This window comes from Diabrotica virgifera, chromosome 4 (assembly GCF_917563875.1).
Source record: "Diabrotica virgifera virgifera chromosome 4, PGI_DIABVI_V3a".
Classification (NCBI taxonomy): Eukaryota; Metazoa; Arthropoda; class Insecta; order Coleoptera; family Chrysomelidae; genus Diabrotica; species Diabrotica virgifera.
In genome coordinates, this window is record NC_065446.1 from 10,753,493 (window position 1) to 10,777,530 (window position 24,038).

The 24,038-nt window shown below is 32.1% G+C and overlaps 1 protein-coding gene across 1 annotated transcript; it reads left to right on the top strand.

Annotated features, from left to right (window-relative positions):
- Window positions 1-400: 400 nt before the first annotated feature.
- LOC126882918 (odorant receptor 94b-like) lies at window positions 401-18,098 on the top strand. Its single transcript, XM_050647996.1, has 7 exons — window positions 401-639; window positions 3,726-3,897; window positions 7,151-7,526; window positions 13,542-13,644; window positions 14,461-14,568; window positions 17,321-17,479; window positions 17,941-18,098. Exons 1-7 carry the CDS (start codon window positions 406-408, stop codon window positions 17,989-17,991), a joined length of 1,203 nt encoding a protein of 400 aa, XP_050503953.1. The 5' UTR covers window positions 401-405; the 3' UTR covers window positions 17,992-18,098.
- Window positions 18,099-24,038: the final 5,940 nt, after the last annotated feature.

Consider the following 24,038-nt stretch of genomic DNA (forward strand, 5'->3'; position numbering starts at 1 on the left):
TTTCTATTACGTAAGTATCTATAGATTTTAACGTTTATTTATAAAACACCCTGTATTTTGCAGATTGGTAGTAAAATTGATATGGCAGTAAATGGCAGTAAATTGATATTTTGATTTAACAATGTTTACATTAATAATTTGACTTATATTTGACAGTTGACAGTTATATTGTACCTACTTGTTAGTTTAAGTTCTAATAAATTTTGTTGGTGAATTACATAAATAAATTAAGTAAAAATGAAAAAATGACTTGTTATTTGAGGAAGGTGGAAAAACGATATGTATAACATGGGAGTAAAGTGCCTTTTCCTCCCTTGAATGATTACTGCCCACCGCTACTATAAATAATAGCTATTAAATACAATATAATTTCTTGTGTTTTTTTCCATTTTAGATCTATCAACAATGGTTATGAAAACCAATGACTATTGCAAACTTTTTATTTGGAGTATTAAGTTATATCTTATGGCCGCATTTATATGGCCTACACTAAGTATTGCTGTAAAAACCATTTCTCTTATCATACAAGTTTCGGTTTCAGCTTTTCTGTTTGTTGGTCTTAGTCTCTATCTATATGATCACATTACAGATTTTGATAAGGCAACTAATGTTATGTGTATGCTTATGTTGGTTTTTATGGTAAGTATTAATTACCTACCTTAATTTTAACAAAAAAAAAAAAAAAGAATGTGTGTGTACTTTGTACGGACGTAAGAAGTACGCACTATTATACGATTTCAACGAAATCAATATACTTTAAACAGTTTATTTATATTTTATTCAAATATTAAACTAATTTTAATACTCACTACTTTGGAAAAATTTTTATTAAAACAATACCACAAATTAAAAAAATAAAAGAATAAAACGCACAAAAACACATTAAAAAATGCCAGAAAGAAATTTCTGAATAATTGTTGGCAAAAATTTTAACTAATACGTATTTCCTGAAAAAAAAAATTATATAATAAATATACTTACAATCATAAGCTGTATAAAAAAAAAATAAAAAATAAAAATTGGCATTGGGTGTCGAACCCGTGTATATTAGGGTCGTTCGATTGTAAATCAAGCTGCATTAAAATTCATCAATTAAGACACACCAACTGAACGTTTTAAACTTGGTGACAGTTGGTAATATTTGCTTATTGTCTGAATTTAATCAAATTAGTTTAATTTTTGTGGAATTAAAATATTAAAATACAACAAAATATAGAGTAAGAAAAAATATATGAGATGAAGATTGGTAAGAATTTTGTTGGAAGCCAAATTGTGTAAATGGAAGCATTACCTAGTACATTTTACATTTTACAAATTGGTAGGTATGTAATTTTTTATTACAATATTAAAATATTGACAATTAAGTATCTGTTAAAAACTTTTAAAAACTATTTAAAAAGTCACTACAATTATAAACTTACTTTTGTTTCTGTCCTCACAACAATAAAAACAAAAACTTATCTATGACTAAAACACAACATTTGTTTACCCATAGCAGCCATATTGAATAGTTTTTGACAGGTCATTGTAATACCCAATCAGATCAAACGTATAACGTTTCATCTGCGCCTGGCACCAAGATATTTATGAATTTGCGCACATATACATTTACTCCCAAACGCCCCTAGAGAAGTATATCTTCAAAAACTTTTTTAAAATCTTATTTTTCAATTCGTTCAGAGAGGACCATCATCTTAAATACGTTCCACCCTCTTTTACACTAATTACTCTTTTAAACAAGCAATAAACACTAATTAAAACACCTGCTAAAGAATTTTATTCCTTTTGATAGCCAATATTGAGAGAAAGTGGAATATCTCCATAAGCGCAATACATACACAAATTCAAATTAATTGGTTGGTAAATATTTCAAACGAAAACAAAAGAGATATATAGGTAATAACAAATAAAAGGTAAAAACTTACAATCAAAACATTAACGACGAAGTTCACACTATTTCGCGTGTGTACACTCGAGTGGTCTGGATGCATCTCGTTCGAAGCGTCCGATCCTCTTCTACGCGACATATACTAGCAAGGAACAACACAGGCGTCGACAAGGGTAAACAAGGGATATGATTTCGAACTATTTAAACAACCAAATCAATTTTATGGGATTTCCAACATATAGTCTGCTCTGAATGTAAAGAGAAATAATTTGTCTCCCAATGCCGAAGTAAAACAAATAATTCGATACGAACGCTGTAGCGACATCTACTTAAAAAGTTCGAAGCTTTATTTCCGAAGAAATAAAGACTTCTATTACCAACTTCTGGTAACTCCTGTATTCGTGCTTCCTAATGGAAAGCAGACGAACGATTAATTAAAGACGACTAGGGGAAATCTAAAATTGCATATCACTACCTGTCTATTGATTTAGGTAATATTCCAACGAAACTTGGTTCATTACACTCAGATAGGAGTAAAACTAATAGAAAATGAAAATGAGAGACATCTTATATTTCAATTCGTTCAGAGTGAATCATAAACACCCTTACGTACGTTTCCTCCTTATTATGGATCATCTAATTAGAAAAAAATATTGAAGTTATACTTCTTTAGGCACGAGGGTGAATTTTTATATTCCCAGGCGCATGCCCACACCGAGAGTGTGGTATTAGTCGCTACATCTTTATGTAGCGCAAATAAGATGTGCGTGAAAAGAATATAAATATTATTAGTGTTTTTAGTAAATATATTTATTATAATTTTTGTGTCTTTGGATTTGTCTTCCTCGGTAATAAGATATTTTATAATAATTAAACCTCGGATATATTTAAAGTATTTTTGTATACTTCACTTGGTCTATTAAATTTGTCAGTATGTATGAGAAACCTTGTAACCTGTTAAAGCAAAGGGAATATAGCTCAGTGGTAGAGCGTGTGACCGGAGATCGAGATGTCCCCGATTCGAATCCGTGTGTTTTCTATTTTTTTTATTTTTGGTATTGTTTTAATAAATTTTTTTAGAAAGTAGTAAGTAAAAATTAGTTTAATCTTTAAATAAAATACAAATAACCTGTTGAAAGTATATTTATTTCGTTGAAATCATATAATAGAAGTATAACTTCTTACGTGCGTACAAAGTACACACATTCTTTTTTAATTGCTCAATGCCGTGACCAATGTTGAACAAAGCAAGCTTTTGAACTTTAGGGCACAAAAGACAATAAGGGCCTATTTTTAGTCGCCATTATTCCATTTGTGTATATCAAGATACTTGGTTCACTCAGATTGAGTTATAATTTGATAGAAGATGTTTTATCTTTTCTTTATATTATCTAATTTAGGTATGCTTCTTTTCATGAGCATTTTTCAGTGCGTCACAAATGATAGAAAAAAAAGGTTAGTCCGTGATAATATACATTTATAACATTTATGACATTTTAGTTAAATCTGACAGTTGTCAAATTTTATTTGCAATTTGGCATAAAAACAAATCAATTGTCTTTATTGCATTTATAAAATGGTATTTTCTTTGATTTGTATAGTCTTATAAATTGTATAGATTATATTCGTAGATATATTATATATAATTAGTAAATAATTTTTTTCGATTATAACGCCATCTATTGACAACTAGAATAAATGTTATAAATGTCACCGACGAAATGTAATCACCGACGTGCGTTTTTTTCTGTCACATACAAGTTAATGCGTTAGAAAGAAATCGAAAAACTGTGACGCACTGATAGATCCTCATGAGAAAAAGCATACATATTTTTAGGGTGTGTATAAAATCGGTATTTTATGGTACAATTCAAATGAATTTAAGTCTTTATTCCATACAATATTAACCGAGTTTTGGCCATACGATTTAATTAACTTAGAAAGCAAACGAAAGATTAAAAATATGTACCGTTTAATGAATGGATTGGTATGGCTGTTCTTTGCGGCTGGTAAGAATTTTTGAATTAATTTTATATAGGGTGGAAGACACTTATGGAATAAAATTATTTCTCTCCTTGTTTTAACGCATTTAAAAAAACGCTGAGACCCGTCGATTTTTATGTATAAATGTGCGCGTTTTAAACATAAATTTAAACGTGCATGGTGATTCATACAAGCTTAGCATGCATAGTCCATAAGTTTTATTTTTAATGGAAAAGCCTGTTAGTCCTGTCGCCAGGGGGGGGGTACAACGGCCTTCTTAATTCAGATGGACTTACCCAATTTTTTTTTATGTATTTTGGCCCGTAGAACACGAATTTTTTGGGTAACAGTTGATCCGGATGTCGATAAGATTGTTATAAACAAAGAAGTTGAGGAATTACATAACAGCGATTTCTCGCAAAACAAAACATTTTTTTGCATTTTTTGGGTCATTCTAACCAAAAAATGTTCCTACAAGTTTTTTCTTAGGATGCATAGTTTTCGAGATAAACGCGGTTGAACTTTCAAAAAATTGAAAAATTGCAATTTTTGAACCCGAATAACCTTTGAATAAGAAAAAAAATAGCAATTCTGCTTACCGCCTTTAAAAGTTTGAGTCAAATTATATATGTTTTGAATATTTGCATTGCTAAAAATTTATTTTTTTATTGTTAAAAAAAGCTATAAACACATAGTGTTTCCCGTGCCTAATACATGCGTTTTAATGCATGCTACGTAGAAATAGCCTCGCTTGCACTATTACCTCTTCTACCTACTCGTTCGATTTTAAATGAGAAATCATTAAAAACATCACTCAACCACTAGGTGTTTATAGCTTTTTTTAACAATAAAATAATAAATTTTTAGCAATACAAATAAGTAAAACCGATATAATTTGACTTGAACTTTCAAATGCGGTAAGCAGAATTGCTATTTTATTTTTTAATCAAAAGTTATTCGGGTTCAAAAGTTGCAATTTTTCGATTTTTTGAAAGTTCAACCGCGTTTATCTCGAAAACTATGCATCCTACGAAAAAATTTGTTGGAACATTTTTTGGTTAGAATGGCCCAAAAAATACAAAAAAATGTTTTGTTTTGCGAGAAATCGCTGTTATGTGATTCCTCAACTTCTTGGGTTATAACAATCTTATCGACATCCGGATCAACTGTTACCCAAAAAATTCGTGTTCTACAGGTCAAAATACATAAAAAAAACTTGGGTAAGTCCATCTGAATACAGGAGGCCGTTGTACCCCCCTGGCGACAGGACTATGTATATTTTTATATTTTTAAAAGCTGCTTACAGCCTGATTTTATCTAACTATATCATGTAGGTTGTATTATGAATAATACAGGGTGAAATTTTAAAATTATAAAATATGGAAACCATTTATGAAATAAAATTATTATTTGTGTCCTTATTTTAGAAAATTATTAAAAAAACACTAGAATAAGTCAACTTTTAAATTTAAATGAGCGGTTTATAAACATAAATTTAAATATACAGAGTAATTTACGCCTAGCATAGTCCATGATCTTTAGTTTTAATAAAACACACTGTATATTTTTATGTTTTTAGAAGCTACTAAAAACCTAATCTTAAAAACTGTATTATGTAGGGTCTATTATGAATAATACAAGGTGAAATTTTGAAATTATCTATAATTTTCATCAAGACATTAAAAAATACATAAAATATTGAAATTAATAATATGTCGCACTTTAAATAAGGGCAATTTCTTGTACAGTTGAGTCCCTGAATCACTACCCGTGCGTCATCATTTAGAGGATACGAAAAAGTCGTTAAGTCAGAAATTGAAATTTACTAAACGCAACAGCAAGTCACTTACTGTCACTTGCTGTTGCGTTTAGTAAATTTCTTGGACTCCTTCTGAAAGATTCCTGGATAAATTCTGACCGCATGTAAGAAAAATTATACCAATAGTGGTATGATAATATCGACATCCGCCTAACAGTAGTGAAAATGCCGGAGTACACGGTCGAAGAAACTCAAATTCAACTACATCTTAATCTTCTTGACGGCTCAAACTAGACTTCTCTACAGCTCAAACGTAACTACTTGACGGCTCAAACGTAACTGACTTTCTTTACAGCTCCAACGTAACTGAATTTTTTGATCTCTCAAACACAGAAATTACCTCCCATTCTGGCAATCACCAGATATTTATCCAATTAAAAAAACCAAATATTTCTTCTACCAATAAAATAGCCAGGATATATTACTAAGTCACAGCCCACTAAACTCGTAAATCTTCTTTTAACGAATCCAAATCATAGAGCCACATCAGCTAAGGCTCTTCTGATTCCCACTAAAAACGCTAAATCAACGAAAAGGACACTTGGACTCTCAACCAAACTTAGAACCACTTTATCCCGATAAGATAAACATTTTCCAGTTTCACAATCGTCAAAAACACATTAGTGAAAGATTTATAGCTAAAGATCACTTTGGCGATTTAAAATAACGTAAACACGTGGAGAAATAAAAATTTATCTATTCACGAGAAACACAAGATCGACACTGTGAGAAACGAAAAAGAATCACAGACGACCTAATCCCACGTAATACACGGCACAATTCCCGAAACGGATTTAGTATACCGGGTGGAACGATAGTATTAGGGATTCGAAAAACGTTAATGATTTTTGTACCCGTTACAATAGAAGTAAAAGGTAGATATCGAGCACCTAGTTTATTAAATCTTGCCCAAGTATACTTACGCTCCTAGAGCATCATCAGGGGCGTTTCGTCAAATCAGGAAGGTATCCTAGCAAAATGCCGTAACATTTGTTTGGTGAGAGAATTGACAAATTAACACATAACATAAAACACACACTGGGCAAGGGACAAAACAGATTAAATTAATAGATGCCAGTACTACATCATTAGCAAGTCGAAGATGGAGGAACAGCACACAGATTGTTCCTCCATCTTCGACTTGCTAATGATGTAGTACCGGCATCTGTTAATTTATCTGTTTTGTCCTTTGTCCAGTGTGTGTTTTATGTTATATGTTAATTTGCCAATTTTCTCTCCAAACAAATTTTATGGCATTTTACCAGAATACCTTCCTGATTTGACGAAACGCCCCTGATGATTCTCTAGGAGCGAAAGTATAATTGGGCAATATTTAATAAACTAGGTGCTCAAAATCTGCCTTTTACTTCTATAAATTCCATATATTCAAGCATTCAACTTACTCCTTTTTTATTAGCATATTATTGAGATCCAGTTTTCACTTAATAATTGTTTCGTAGGTTTCTCGTATGATTCAATATTCTTAATTCCATCATTGTTTTCCACTAGAGGACTACCGTACGTCATCGCATATCCTTTTAACTGGACAGTTAGTCCCTGGTATGAAATTATTTACTGCACGCAGACCTTTGTTCATGGAATTACTATAACAATCATCACTACTGGAGCTAATTTTTTGGTCCTTGGTACATTGTTAAACATTAGCAGTCAGTACTGTATTCTTCAAGAATGCTTCGAAATCTTTAATACCCCTGAGATGTACGCTACTAACAAGAAATTAAGAAATATTATGAATGATGGTTTGGAGAATAAATATACTGACGAAAGAAAGGAATATTTTGTTAGGTGTGTTAGACACCATCAGATTATTTTAAGGTAAGTTTATAGTTATTATATGTGCACATTATATACAATAGATATACATAGTTGAACACAAACAATTTTTAGCTTCAATATTCTTTATCAGCAGTTTGCGATAGAGTACCTACATAAAACCTATTTTCTATCCTCTCAAACTGTCTTAAAACTCACCCTGTATATTCTCCATTGACTTTGCCTGCTTGTATGTATGTAACGTTCAATAATTTTTGTCTTTTGTAGAATTGTAGAAATTACTAAATTTAAACTTTTAAGGGCCGGTTGTTCGAACGCTAATCAACAATGATCACTATCAAATATTTAATTACTGTCACAACTGTCAATGTCAACTTTGGTTGGGTTGCTGAAAACATAATTGATTATAATTATGAGATCAGCCCAAACAGCACAAGTACATCCCTGGGACTTACTCGGGACGTACCGCTAGGACATTCGTACGTCCAGAGGACATACGTTTCAGGTCCTGGGACATCCTCGGGACGTACCGAGGACGTCTGATGTTACAAAATCATCCGTACTCAGGACATCTGACCAAACCCTCCTTAGGACGTCCGAGCAAGCCTTCCTAGGGACGTCCGACCAAAACCTCCTTGGGACGTCCGACCAAACCCTCCTTGGAACGGCCGACCAAACCCTCCTTGGGACTGCCTTTTAAATACAACATGTAAGCAACTACTATAACAGCGTAAGCACAAAATTTTGCACCAATGTTTTTTAAATGCATTCATTTTTTTCGAATCCTGATAAAACTAATAAATATTTTTGAAACATTTAAACACAGAATGAAAGATTACATTATTACCGAGGGCCGAAAGTCCCTTAAAATAAACAAAGTTTCTTTTGAATGAGATATTTGATATTAAAAATCACACTAAATTTTTTTCTGTTTTTTACCCCTGTAACTTGTTAAAATAAACATTATAGAAGTTTTCAGGAACTTTCTGCCCTCGGTAATAATGTAATGTTTCATTCAGTTTTTAAATTTTACAAAAATCCTTTTTCAGGATTAAAACAAATGAATGTATTTAAAAAGCATTGGCACAAAATTTTGCGCCTAAGCTCTTAAAGAATGTCGAAAAGGAAATATTAAATTGTTTTATACTGAATATACTTGAAACTTTTAAAGATGAAATCTGCATTTAAAATGAAAAAAAAAACAAATATATTTCAAACAAATTTTTATTAAAATTTCATAAATAATAATCATGTTAAGTCATATTTTTATTTTCTTTCGCAGTCAGCCTCTCCTTTCCCCTTTTCATATAACTTCTAATCGCTTCCTCCGTTTTTTTTTGTTCGGCGAAATACCACTTTTGCAGCTAAAATTGAAAAATAAACACTATAAGAAATATATTTAAAATAATTAATTTTTATACAAAATAACTACTGGCTATCCATTGTCTTGTTACACTACAGTTTTATTACATTTTTAGTTCAGTGTTTACTATATTATATTGCTGAAAATATATGATGTATATATCCTTCCGGTAGGGATCTATGAGGGAGTATCACTGAGCCACATGCCCTTATCACTTGTCGTACTGCTCCATCACATAGGCTGATCAGCCTTATGAATTTTAAACTGACGTGTTAGCCTTTTTGTTTTCCTTTCAACAGGCTGGGGATTTAACTCACATTCATCACGGCGAAGTGATATGCGGCCAACCGTTCGTCCTGCTACACTATCCAATCTACATATTGCTGAAAATACTAGTATTATATTGCTGAAAATAAGAGGTTTCCTATTTGTAAATAAATTTTATAAATTAGAATTAACAGTTATTGAAAAACAAAAGTACAATCAAATATTGTTGCGTTGTTTTTGATTATAAAATGAATTAAATATGTGAGTTCATCTAGGCACATATTTTTAAAATATCTTTTTAAATGGTAATTATTGTGATATAATACTCACATACAAACAGCTTTCCCACCATCGTACTCTCAAGGCTACGTTTTCCTTTCCGACCCAGCCAACTATACCCAATAATAAGACTGTCTGCCAATATAGTTGACATTACTCTTTTGATAAAATTATAAGTGCTTGATCCGCCAAATTTTGATAACTCTTTTACTTATAATAGATACCAATTGAAAATTAATAATTTACATACACAATTTACGTACACAATAATTATACATTTGCTACATGAAGCATCACCAGAATGACCCTTTGTGTATGTAATAAAAGCTTTTGCTGGTACATCACAAACAACAGAATTAATTTTTATAGAAAATGTTCAACCATCTATTTCAATACCGTTATTAAATAATTTATAAGGTAAATAAGGCTTGATACAAAGATGTCTAAAAAAATATTAGCCTCTGCAGGCTTCTCATAGCCATGATAAATACCAATAATTTCTACAAATGTTGTTCCTTTCAACTTACACAGAATAGGGTACACCTGACTACCACTATTTTTGCTAAAGGTAAACCATCAATATTAATAACAAGTTTAAAAATATTTTTGTCTTTCAATAAATTAATATTCTGAATGTATAACGTTTCTAATCAAGACTTTACACTAAAGTGATGATATTCTCCAGGTGGGACAGTTTTTCTTCGTATTTCTCTACACGTTTTGAATAATGTTCTTGCATCAGTAGGAAGTTCTGGAAAGTAATTTGTGAAGTATTTCAATAAATTATTAATGGCTGTATGAGTTATTTTGTGATGCAAAGCCCAATCCACTAAAAATCTTTAGGTTTTACAGAATCTTCAGTTCTCTGCTGGTCAGTTGAATGAACATTCTGAAGCTCATTGTTGGACAGTTTCTCAGAAACATTGGATATTTCATGGCTCTCAACAATGATGTCTTCGTTCTCCATACAATTAACGACTGGAACAAGTCTACTTCTTTTATTCAGACGTAAAGAAGTAGCATTGTTCTTTCTTTTTGCCTGCATGTAATACTTTTGCATTGTACTTGTACTTACATTGCTATATGTACAAAACTATAAAAAATTAAATATCTTGTGAATAAAAAGGTAGTATAAAAATAACTTTTGAAAGTTACCAAGAATTCACACTAATGATTCCAAGGATATGAATATCTAATTACGGCCAAAACATACAAAAAGGAACAAAACTTAAAAATAAAATTTTGCTCAACCAAAACTAACAAGACCTATAGAAATAAAAATATGCTCAGATAGCAGATAAAATGCAGTAAGTATCTTGCAAAGAAAACCAAGTATAAAAATAACTTAAAAACTTACCAAGAATTCACGCAAATAATAATAATATCCAATTTAATTATTGCCAAGTTGATACCATCAAGTGATCAAAGCAAATGATGAAATTATGAAATCAAACAGAAGAAACAAGAAACACAATAAAACAACACAAACAAATGAAATGAAACAAACACCCACGCCCCACCCCCTAATCTATGCACCCACGCCTCCGCCAGCCAACACCTCGTTGATCGTTTGACATTGGTATTGACAGGCATTCACTGCAACCATCCAACCGAAACAAATTAAAATAACTAAAATATTGATGAGAGGTATGTAATTAATTAATTTCTGGATTATTAAAAAATTAAATGAAGTCCTAAAAACGTTATGACATTTTAAATAAAACCAGAAAAAAAGGTTGGTAAATCAGCGGCGGCCGGCCAGGTGAAGTAGGTGAAGGTGATCTTCACCAAAAAATATAATCAAATTGAGACAAAAAAAAAATAAAAAAATATAAGTAGCATTATTATATCTAAATACTGAAATTAATTATAAACCTATTTTTTTTAATTAATCCAAAAATTAAAAAAGAATTTTAATATGTAATCCAAAAATTAAAAAAGAATTTCAATATGTAATACAAAAATTAAAACTGTAGGTCCTTGACGGTCAGATACTGACCTGTGTCATTTGACTTCTATGACTCGAGCAGAGTTAGATGAAGACGTAGATGAAATTTCGGCTCTCGGCTGCACAAGCGTCAACGGTTGTCATGGCAACGTGACGTCATCATATCGGCACTGGTAGTACCCAAATTAGCAAGTGCAGATGAATTTAAAAATAAGTCCGCCGTATTCACCTAATATAGTAAAATTTTAGTTGGATGCGTGCTATGATGGGCAGTATTCGTTTTTTTTTTCGGAAGATGGAAGACCGCAAATCAGTTCAGTTGGCTAAAGGCTTTTTATGAGATTTAAATGATTTTGAGTTTACATTTTTAGCAGTTTTTATCGACATGTTTCATATTATAACAGATATTATTTTATATGCCCTTTTTAAAAAAAAACGTCCCTAGATATTCATTTTTGTTTAAACTAGATAAAAAGGACTCGTCAATTAATACGTGATAAAAGAAGTGAATAATTTTTTAATTCTGTTTTTGACAAAGCAAGCACAATGACCGTTATTAATACTTTGAAAAGATCTATAGGTGTGATGATGGTATGAGCACGAATGCAAATTCTACCCAATTTTTTTATTTAATATATATATATATATATATATATATATATATATATATATATATATATATTTTAACGGACATGGATTACATTTTCAGGATTGTGATGAATTAAAATTTTTTGTAAATTGTGATTGTGATGAATAAGCTTAGCAGATACAACAAAGTTTGGGTCATACAGTTTGATCATTCCTTCCGACGCTTTTCAAAATTTATTTTGAGTTTTTGGCAAATATTTACTAAAACTCAAAGACTTAAAAGAGAGCTCTGCCTTTTTTATGCTGACGGAAATTTAAAAAATGGTTTTTTTTTTTTTTATTTAGCGTATGGCTTAAGTATATCACAGAATATAGTTAGATTTATGCATTATACAATGCATCACAAACAGATGTCCAATTTTTTTATATATTCGATTGTCCCTTCGGTTGCCATTACAAAGTCTATAGGGTCGCCTGTGTATGCTCTGCGTGGGCATGGTAAAAAATGGTAATTTGCAAGAAATGGTTATAAAATTACAACCAATTAAAGACATTGTTACAGAAGCCTATAATTTGTTTTGTTTAATTCTGACAATTCCATCGAATACCGTATCTGTAGAAAGAGAAGTTTTTCGTGCTTAAAAAAGCTAAAAACTTTTAGTTTATCCTTTCTATGAATATATAATTGATAGATTTGCTTCCATAAACGATCAAAGACTCGACGTGATTTATAAAAATTGATTACGTCAGTTTTATTAATCTATCTAATACATACTGCTTTTTTGTTTAAGTATCTCTTCATCCTCGTCTCTAATATAAGTGCCATAAAAAAGTTTTCAAGTTTTTAGGGCCCTAAACTCTAAACATTTTTTAAAGAATTTTTAATGAGATTTGGGCGCGTCATAGGTATAAGTATATCGAAATTTCTTTTGGTCCGGCAGACTTTCCTCATCTTCACCACTTTTTTAGGCCACGAGCCGCCGCTGTGGTAAATTTTTCTATACACGATACGGAGCCATTCAGCTCGGAAACTGACATTTTTCCTGGATTGGTCTGGATTCGTAATTCCTATGGACCTCTGTAATCGTACTTCCTGGGAACGTCTGTATTTGTAATTCCTGGGGACTGCCGATTAAGGTTCCAGTACATTCTGACTAAGTGGGACCTGAAACAGACGTCCTGGCGATGTCCGTAAACGTACTTCCTGGGAACGTCCGGATTTCTAATTCCTGGGGACGTCCGATTGAGGTCCCCGGACATTCGGACTTAAGTGGGACCTGAAACAGACGTCCTCGGGACGTGCCGTGCTATCTGGGAGTTAATCAATTAACATAACAATTATTAACATAATTGATTAACCAATTTCATAATTGTAATCAATAATTATGTTTTCAGCAACCCAATCAAAGTTGACATTGACATTTGTGACAGTAATTAAATATTTGATAATGATCATTTTTGATTAGCGTTTGAACAACCGGCCCTAAGTCTGTTCAAATAATGATGCTTTTTGATGACTCACTCTCTAGTATTAGCTCAATACATATTTAACTAAACTATTAGATTATTATTACAACTAAAGATTTTATTATAGTTACCTCTTTTGTTTTAGAATCACCAACCAGTTTAACAATGCAATGAATCCTCTTGAGATATATCAGTTAGCTGCAAGTATTTTTGCTCTATGTGTTGGTGCTCTTCGATTTGCAAATATGGTAGTTTTTTATACCCATCTATTTCTTCAAATAATCAATAACTCTCAACAGGTTATTTATCACTGTCTGGTTCTCAACACAAATCGTTTTCTTTCTGGTTATGAATTGGTATTCAATAGGATGATACATGTTTCGGCCTCTTCGCCTCATCAGCCATCCGAGTAGAATACAAATCCATAACCAGAAGGGAAAGGGACGTGTCTTGGAACTAGACACTTTCAGTGAGGAAGCACCAAAGCGCCATGTACTCTGATGCCTGTGTAATAAGCCGTCTCGAAAAGAGACAGTTCCTACATCTTTTGTGCTGTACAAAGTGTGCTTTTGTAAAACAAACCCAAGACAAAACATAAAGTTAATAACCCAACAAAATCAAAAGAAGGATAAACTAATTATTAGAAAATAATTAAACGTTTACAGTGATGAACGAGCTAATAACCGGCAAAATATCGCAAAAGATGGAAAACATAATAAATTGTGAAATAAAAAGAGATGAAACTATTAGTAGAGATGGAAATTATCGATATAAACGTATAAATTGACATTGCATTATATAGTTTCTCACCTTTAGACGTCTGTGACAGGAGTATTTTATAAAATTCTCCTGCCGCAGTGACAGTTGTCATACTCATCCGATTAGTTTAAAGGTGGGAAGCTATGTAATGTAATGTTAATTTATACGTTTAAGTCGATAATTTCCACCTCTACTAGTGTCATCCCTTTTTACTGCACAACGTATTATGTTCTCCATCTTTTACAATATTCAAATTTTTTCAACGTAAATGAAAACAGCTTTTAAAAATAAACTTTTAATTTTAGGACTCTTTAGGTAACCTTGCAGAACAAGCAGTAAGTTTCTTATATTTAGTTGGGTTTTCAATGCAGCTATTTATTGACTGTTTTTTTGGAACATATCTTAACCATCAAGTAAGTGGACAAAACAAAGACTAAATATTCTATGATGTCTGCCCTTTAAGTCTTGAGATGTGCTAAGACTGGTGCAAAAGTATCAACTATAATATTATCATAAAGTCTGACGTTTTATTACCGAGCAAAGTTCTTTTATCTTCATGCCTAAAGCCGGTGGTAGTTTAAAAATAAAAATAAAATCCTTTGGACCTACACCTTACATTGTCTTTATTCTATAGCGCTACAGCCTAAGTCGGTCCCTGGCCTCCCCCAGCATTCTCCTCCAAGTATTTCTGCCCCTAGCTGCTCTACTCCAGTTATCCACCTTCAATATCTCTTTACCATCGTTTTCACTTCGTCTATCCACCTCTTCTTTGGGATTCTTACTAGCCCACGTCCCACCATAGTTCTGCTAAGCGTTCTACTAGTTGTTCTGTCATTATTCATTCTTATAAGGTGACCTGTCCAGTGTAATCGTTGTATATTCGCATTATTTGCTAGAGAGGATTCTTTGTACTATTGGTAGGTATAACTTCTGGTTGAACCTTATTCTCCATATACCATTGTCGCAAATGGGTCTCAATATCCTCCTTAATGTCATTCTTTTCAAAAGTATTTATAAGGTTCATTATATTTTCTGTTATATGATCTATGTTTCTACGCCATATGTTGCTATTGGTCTTATGATGGTTTTATATATTTTAAACTTTACTTCCTTATGTATGTCTATGGATTCAAACAATTGCGACAAAGAGAAGTATGCTTTGTTAGCAAGCATTATCCGTTTCCGCATTTCCTCATCCTCTCTGCCGTTCTCATTTATCTGTAAACCCAGGTATCTGAGTTGTTTTACTACTTCAATTTTAGCGTCGTCTATTGTCAAATTCTGTAAGTTTCTTGTTTCCTTGCTTGTATTAGGGCTTGAAACGAAAAAGACAATAAAAGGCGATATACTACCCCAGATAATTGAAATACCCGTGATTCGAAAATAATATCTCAACCAACTAAGATAGCTATCGTTCACCCCAGCCTAGCTGTCTCTCAGGGTGTGTGTGCGTCTTGTCCTAATCTTACATATGAACTCTGAAAATCTAGAATGAAAGCAAACAAAACAGTATTTTAACAGCAAAACAATAAAGATATAATAAAAATATGACCTATTAAATGCATTAACAAAATATATTCAAATTCTTGCCAAAAGCTAATAATTTCTGGATTATACTTAAGGCTTTTGGTATCTGGTTCGATGGTAACTTCCTGATATCAAATGGTACTGCTGTTGGTTCTGCAACTGGCTCTGGCGTTGTAGGTGTTCAGTGCCACCAGGCCTACATGTGTTGGTCGTTGCAGTCTAGATGATATGGTTGCAGTCTAGATGTCATGTTCCTCGTTCTTGTATCGCCGGCGATTGAGGATTCTTGAAGCTCCCAGAGGGAGGACGATGATCTTTATCCCAAAATTAGAAGAATAATGAGTATAAGTGACAATCAAGAAATTAAAAAAAATTGTACCTTTTCCAAATAGTATTCAATAACTAGTAGATGGCAAGGGTAAATTAAATGGAGTTAAGATGAGGGGAATAGTTAAAATTTGATTTAGACGTGCATATAATATGAAAATTAGAAAGAAATAGGTATTTAAAACTGACCATGTACTCGCAGACATGGACAGTTTGGTATAAAAAAATATTAGAAAGACTGTTAGATGTAGAAATGTAATTAAAATATGATAATATTATTTCCCCAAGAGAGATGATTGTTGAAATAGAAATGTTTTAATTTTGAAGCTTCTTTGGCTTTTATACCGAAATTCATTTTCCACCACCATATTGAGAATTGAGAGACGAAGTGTCACTGCCATGACAGTGAGACGTAGGAAGTGGCAGGCATGTTCCGTATTAAAAGACAGAGATATCTAGAGTGTAAGGATATACAGGGTACGTTCAGTCGTCAGAACAGTTAAAAATCGAAAACTTTAATATTTTGGCCATGTTATGCGACACCCAGAGAGATATAATATACTCCATTTAATAATACAAGGCAAGGCAGACGGAAGAAGTGGGCCAGATCGAAGAAGATCGTCATGGGTTAAAAACCTGAGAGAATGGTATAACAGATCCTCTGCATCCCTTTTCCGAGCTGCCGTTAACAAAACTGATATAGCCAATTTGATAGCCAACGTTCGATAATCGAGCACGGCACATGAAGAAGTTCAGTATATTCAATTGATGATTTAAATGAAAAGAGATATGGTAAATAGAAGATAATAAAAGAGGACGCCAACGAGTTTTTAACGAAGAAAACTGGTAAAACAAATAGAAGAAAATTATTACTAATGAAATATTAAAGAAAATAAAGTAAAATAATTATTTAAAAATAAAATATCAAAGATGTGACGTTTGTAACGTTACATGCTTTAGTTTTATCTACCCATATAGGGCTACTTCTCTTTCTTTTTCATTCACTTCAAGCTCCACACAAAGTTCTGTGATCCCTTGCGGTTCCTCCTATCAAGTTAACACCTTACATTCTATGCTCAAAGTAGTATCCACTGATGTAATATGTCATCATTTTCTGGATTAAGATAATCTGCAAATTTTGATTCAACTTATATCACTTGCTCGGTAATGTTATTTGCTTATTTACACTTTAATTATTCCTTTATTCCCCTTCTTACCATTCTTCGGACATTTAACAGTTTTATATGCAAGTTTCACTACTTAACTGACAAGTTCTTATAAGCAAATCAATAAAATAACATTTTTTGATAGGCAAGTCTCTTGCCCGAGGCTATATTTCACAGTAACTGGAAGACCTTGGACGATGAAGAATTGAGAAAAGATTTTGTATTTTTGTTACAAAATTCGCAAAGAATACCACAGTTTAATGCTTATAAAGTCTATGATATGCATATGATGTCATTTATTAAGGTGAGTACGCTAGTTAAAAATAATAAAATTTTGTAGTGTTAAAACAATATATGCATTTATTTCTTTCGAATCCTGATACATATTTTTGAAAAATTTAAAGGCAGAATGAAAGACTAGATTATTACCGAGGGTCTAAAGTCATTTAGAATAAACAAAAAATTTCTTTTGAATGAGATATTTGAAATTAAAAATTATACTAAATTTTCTCTTTTTTTTTCACCCCTGTAACTGATTAAATAAACATTATACATACATAGAAGCTGTCAGGGACTTTCGGCCCTCGGTAATAATGTAATCTTTGAATCTGCGTTTAAATTTTTCGAAAATACTTATTAGTTTTCTCAGGATTCGAAAAAATGAATACATTAAAAAAGCATTGGCCTAAAATTTTGCGCCTACGCTCTTAAATATAATTATTTTCAGTACATTTAATTTCTTGATAAACTAATTTTAACTTTTAGGTCATAAAAGTAGCATTTTCATTTTATACCATGTTATCAAAACTAAAATAAAAATAGAAGGACAAGAATATGAAACGAATAAGCACTTTTAGATTCTTTAGTTACATTTGTAATTGGTGTTTAATAAAAATTGTTCAACTTTATTATATTTTATTTCATTAAAAGGAACACACATTTATTGTAACAAAATATTTTGTCGAATTTTCCTGGTAAAACCGTCCTCGCTAAAGTTCTTCTAGAAGTTATTATTTTTTTCACATCATATTCGACAAATCCGTTTGCTTAATTTTATGAAACCCTCACGTAAAAAGTTAAGTACCTACATAAGTTGAAAATCCAGTGTAGAAATTGAAATCAGGAGAGGTGTTAGACAGGCATGTATTATGTCTACATTACTGTTTAATGTAGGTATATAGTGAACCCATTTTTAGGAAGCACTACTACCTCAAAGTGACGGAATAATAATCAACGGAAGATTTATTAACAACATAAGATATGCAGATGGCACCGTGATTATGACAAGCACTGCTAAACAACTGACTCACCCTGTATATTGTGTATAGTGTAATAAGTTTCTCAACTAATAATTGTATTTTTAGGTCATAAAAGTAGCTTTCTCATTTTATACGATGTTATCAAAACTAAAATAAGAGAAAAAGGACCTAAAGCCAATAATCTGTTTTTAGTTGTTTCACTGCATTGACAATTGTTGATTAAAAAGTACATATACAACAATGTTTGTTTTATTTCATAAACATTAAAATGACTTATTTTTATTAGATACCGTAATTCAATCATCGCTAGAGCAGTGGAGGAAACAAGTATCCGGAATAGGAATAGACATAGACGATGGTAAATGTCTAACAACTTTGTTTTTCGCAGATGATTAGGTAGTCGTAGCGAATGATGAGGAAGACATAGACTACATCTTTAGAAAACTATGGAAAGAATATGAAAAATGGGGCCTCAATATGAATATATGTCAAAGACAGAGTATCTTAACATAGGGGATGATGAAGAAGATCCAGAGTTAGAAATTACTACCACAATGTAAAGAAAATAAACATCGGATCTACATATAATATCTAAATAAGGCACTACCAAAAGAGAAATCGAAAACATAAAGCAGCAGGTCAAAAAAGTGGTAAACATTCTAAGCTCTCTAGTCTCTACTAAGGTTTAAGATATTAGACAAAAACGAAATTGACAATCTATCGAACCTTGGTAGAGCCTATTATGACCTATGGAGCAGAAGTTTTGCAGATCACGAAAAAAGATAGAAAAAGAAGAGAAGTAGTAGAAATGGATTATTATCTAAGGACAACGTGTGGTATAAATATCTAAAAAAGATCACATCAGGAATGAAGATATTAGAAGGAGGATAAATACTGTACATTCTAGTGTAGATAGAGTTGAAACGAGAAAATTAGTATGGTATGGTCACGTGAAACGGATGAATGAAGATAGGTGCCCAAAAAAAGCCTTAAACTATATACCTACCACAATAAAGAAGAAGAAGGGGAAGGCCTTCAGTTGCCTTGGAAGAAAATGTACGGTACATAATGAGAGATAGAGCCATCAAAAAAGACGAATGGATAGACAGAAAACGATGGCGGTCGAAATGCGAGAAGGGCAGAGGCTGTAGGAACCTCGCTTGTAGATAGATAGATAAATAAAAGAAAAAGAAAAGGGGTAGATACAGGACCCTTTGCGTTAAGGTGGATCAGCAGATTTCAACTAAAGTTCCTATTTAGATAAGAAGTGTCAGACAGAGACGTGTTATGTCACCAATGTTGTTTAACGCCTACTTTGAATCAAGATTTCAATTAGCTGGATAAATTTGTTGAATAAAATAGATTCAGCATCATCTAGCATCAAAAGTTCACTGCTGAACATAGACCTCTTGAATATTAATAATTTATTAAAAAGTTATGTTAATGTAAGACAACCGCGCACTCCGCCGAACGCTGCCATACAGTGCGCCAATGTTGGCGAGAGGGGTGACTCGAGCGTTATAAATAAAAAATTATAGAAGCTGTAGATTTAAAGGACATCGCACACATCTTATGGAAAATATAATGTCACTCAAATTCAATAAAACTTACATGAATAGATTCGTTTCAATGTAACGGTCACTTATTATCATTGCGCCAACTCTGAATTTTCAGTAATAAGAGCAGGAATTGATATAAATTAATCTGAAATCAAATGGGTAGGTACATAAGTTAGAGAGAGAAAACATATTTTAAGATATCCAAATTATCGGGAGTTCATAAATCTTCTAAGATTATTAAGCCTCTTACCTTGTAAATCATAAATGACAACGCACTTCCAGTGACGCACCGTAAAACAAGGGTATTTAAGGCACTAATGAGAATTTAACAGAATTTTATTTAATTAACACTATTGAATTACGACTTAAATTGCATTCTACTGTGTTTTAACATTATCGATCAATTAAAAGAAAATTAGGCAAATCGTTTGCTTTAGAAAGAATCAAAAGTTTTTGTCACTAGTCAACTTTATCTGGTAATTATTGTAAACTAGTAATTATTATAAAGGGTCGTTACGTTCCGCCAAATGGTTAGTTTTTGTCGAACTGTTGTTCTACTATTAACTATTTTAATTAGTGAAAATGCAGTGTTATATTTGTGATGTTCGAGTTCGTGCTAGAGGTTTTCGTCGAGTTGAGAACTTAGATAATCTTCCACCAAGATTTCAGGAGATTGCATTGGGTCGCCGCATGAACAACAATCTACCGGAAGCCAATTTTGATATTGGGATTGTGATTCACATACACTGCTACAGATACATCATTGAAGAAATTGAACAAGGTAATGATGATAATGTGAATGCTTGTAGATTCAAGTGTGTATTACAAAGAAATAATTTATGTTTTGTATGTGATAGAGCTGGAAATCTTGAACGTTTGTCATTAGAAGTTAGAGTAGATATCTACATGAAACGAGAGATTTTTGTAGGAAAGGGTGCTTTATGTTGCAGTGATCACATAAATGATGACAGTATGCTAGATCATAATATAATAGAGAATTTGTGTGGTAATATGCGTAATGTTAACTTAAGTCCGAAAGAAGTTTCAGAGTGGTTTCAAGCGTTACGTCTGACAGCAATTGAAAATACTACTAATCGTTTCGAGACAGACACGGGTATTCAAGAGGACGACTTCAAAGCATTGACAAACTTAAGCAAAAATAATTTTCAAGATATTTATACTTATTACGATGAGGTCGTAGTTTATGATAGAACTAGAGTTATTACTAAAAAGGATTTAATTACATTTCTTATGAAATTAAAATACAATTTAAGTGACGATTTATTAAAAATTTTGTGCTCATATTCTAGCAGATCCAACGTTAGTCTGACAATAACTGCAGTACGTACAAGTCTTTGTCAACGATTTGTTAGAGAAAATCTGGGTTTAGAAGCAATTGGTCGCCAAGAATTTATTAGAACCCATGTTACAGCTTTTGCTAACTCTTTGTACAATCCGAATCCTGACAATCCTCAAGCCATTATTTACATAGATGGAACCTATCTCAAAATTCCCAAATCGTCTAATTTTCGAAGTCTTCGCCAAACTTACTGTCTACATAAGAGTTATCATTTAATCAAACCTGTTTTAATAGTCGGACCTGACGGATATATTTTGGACGTACAAGGCCCCTATTTTTCTGATTCAAGAAATAACGATGCTGCAATTTTACAACATCACCTTGAAGATGAGGAACAAGACGAAGTAAATAACTTGCGTAACTGGCTGCAACCAAATGATATTGTAATTGTAGATAGAGGCTATCGTGATTCTATTCATTTATTAAATTATTTAGGCCTAGAATGTCATATGCCACCACTTCTACCAAGAGGACAAAGACAGTTGTCTACTGAAGATGCCAATAAAGCGCGATTAATTACTAAAACAAGATGGATAGTTGAAGCTCGGAATGGACATTTAAAAAGTATTTTTAAATTGTTTTGTGGATTAATACCGGTCCATCATGTGCCTAATATTAGAATGTTTTTAAAAATTGGGTGCAGTTTAATTAATAAATATTTTCCACCTATTCAAATGCAAGGTGCAACTGCAGAATTGGCAGAAACAATGCAGGAATTGGCTGCATATGAAAATGTCGTAAAAGCTCGTGCTGAAGTTGACCGTTTGGACTTACAACGTATTCAAGACGATGCATGGGTGAATTTAGATGAACTTATTTTACCAGAATTTCCCATTTTGTCGTTACAACAGATTACAAATTTGACTATTGGAATCTACCAAGTAAAACTTGCACCCAGTTACATTCAAGATAAATTACAGAGAGAAAACATTGAACATTTTACATTTCAAGCACTTTTAGAAGAACAGGGTCTTCTTAAAGCTCGTGTTTACTCTAGATTTCGTCAGGCGACTAAACATCAATTATGTATAGCTTTTCAACCACTTCATCTAGAAAATGACGGTGACAATATACCAATCGACGGCTACTACTGCACTTGCAAAACTGGTGCACGAACTGTTGGATGCTGTGCTCATGTTGCAAGTGTATTATGGTATCTAGGGTATGCAAGGCATGACGCAAATGTAAGGTATCCATCAACACAGTTATTACATTCTGTCTTAGACGCTCCTAATAGAGACGTGCATTTGAATCAGTAATTGTTGACTTTTTGAATACCACAACTTGGTTTTCAATTTTTTTATATATATTTTTAATAATTAATGACAACATGGATTAGGCCTAATGGGGAAACCATGCAAAAAAAATCGCGCCTTGTATTTTACCTCAATGGTGGTGGGGAAATGAAATGCATTATTTAATCGAAATTAGTTACAGATTTTATGTATACTTACCATACATAAATAATAAAAAATGATTAGTATTGCACAACATTTACACAGACGAACCACTCACTAATGAATGCATTATTTAATCGAAATTAGTTACAGATTTTATGTATACTTACCATACATAAATAATAAAAAATTGATTAGTATTCCACAACATTTAAACAGGCGAACCACTCACCATTGATACTTTTTAACGAACGCCTATGTAATAATTAAATATTTGGTGAGAAGTAGGAAAGTATAAATAGTTTCACTAATCCGCTTTTAGGACCCGCTGGGTTTAAGCTGCTTTGAATAGCACCCTGAGTAATAGTGATTGTATCTGACATTTTTATGAACTCCCAAAATATGATTTTGATAAACTTTAATTGCAATTTGCGCCGTAATTAATCATAATTAAGAGTTGGCGCAATGATAAGATTTGATCGTTAATTTAAAACGAATCTATTCGTATAAATTTTATTGAATTTGAGTGACATTATATTTTCCATAAGATGTGTGCGATGTCCTTTAGAACAAATTTTATGACATGGTTTTTTATGTAAAATTTTCTGACTTTTTCAATGGTCAGATCAGTTTTTTCTAAAATTTATATTTTCGTAGGTAGTTATTTTAAAAAACACCTAATTAGACCAGGGCAATAAGCTAGAAATAGACCATGTTCGGGCCACTCAAAGATCCAGGTAGCTGACTACTTTTTTAGTTATTGTATACCTTTAGGATGAAAACTTACCTGTTTCCTGCCTAAAGTTCGCGTCCGTTTTTTAATTATTAACAATTTAGCGCAAAAATTGCGATTTTTTTGATTTTTTGCACTCCATTCAAAAGCTAAATAGTTGACATAAAATTACAAAATTTAATTATTTAGAACAATAAAAAACCTTCAAAATGGCGATTTATGAAAGTTAAAAAGTTAATTTGTTGCTACGCAAACTGCAAAATAAGTGAAAATCGTTATTTGTTAATAACTTTTACTAAAACTACTTTAGAACTTTAGTGTTTAACTCAAAGTTGGGTATTGGGGTATTTAACAAACCCTAAAAATTTGAGACCGATCCATCAATTAGTTCAAGAGTTGTTTAATTGTTTATCCCAGAGACCTTTATTTTGCAATAACATAAGACAGAAAATAATGAAGATAGGGCAATTCTGAGTATGCCAAATGAAAGTAGAAAACTGATATTATCAAAATATACTAAAAAACGATAAAAAGATTATCTAATATAGTAAAAAA

Bases quoted from the DNA above. Each gene is read 5' to 3' on its own strand.
- LOC126882918 (XM_050647996.1), top strand. From the start codon at position 406: ATGGTTATGAAAACCAATGACTATTGCAAACTTTTTATTTGGAGTATT. The intron at 7,527-13,541 runs GTAAGTTTATAG...CTTTTGTTTTAG, and splicing joins CACCATCAGATTATTTTAAG to AATCACCAACCAGTTTAACA. The intron at 13,645-14,460 runs GTAGTTTTTTAT...TTTTAATTTTAG, and splicing joins CTCTTCGATTTGCAAATATG to GACTCTTTAGGTAACCTTGC.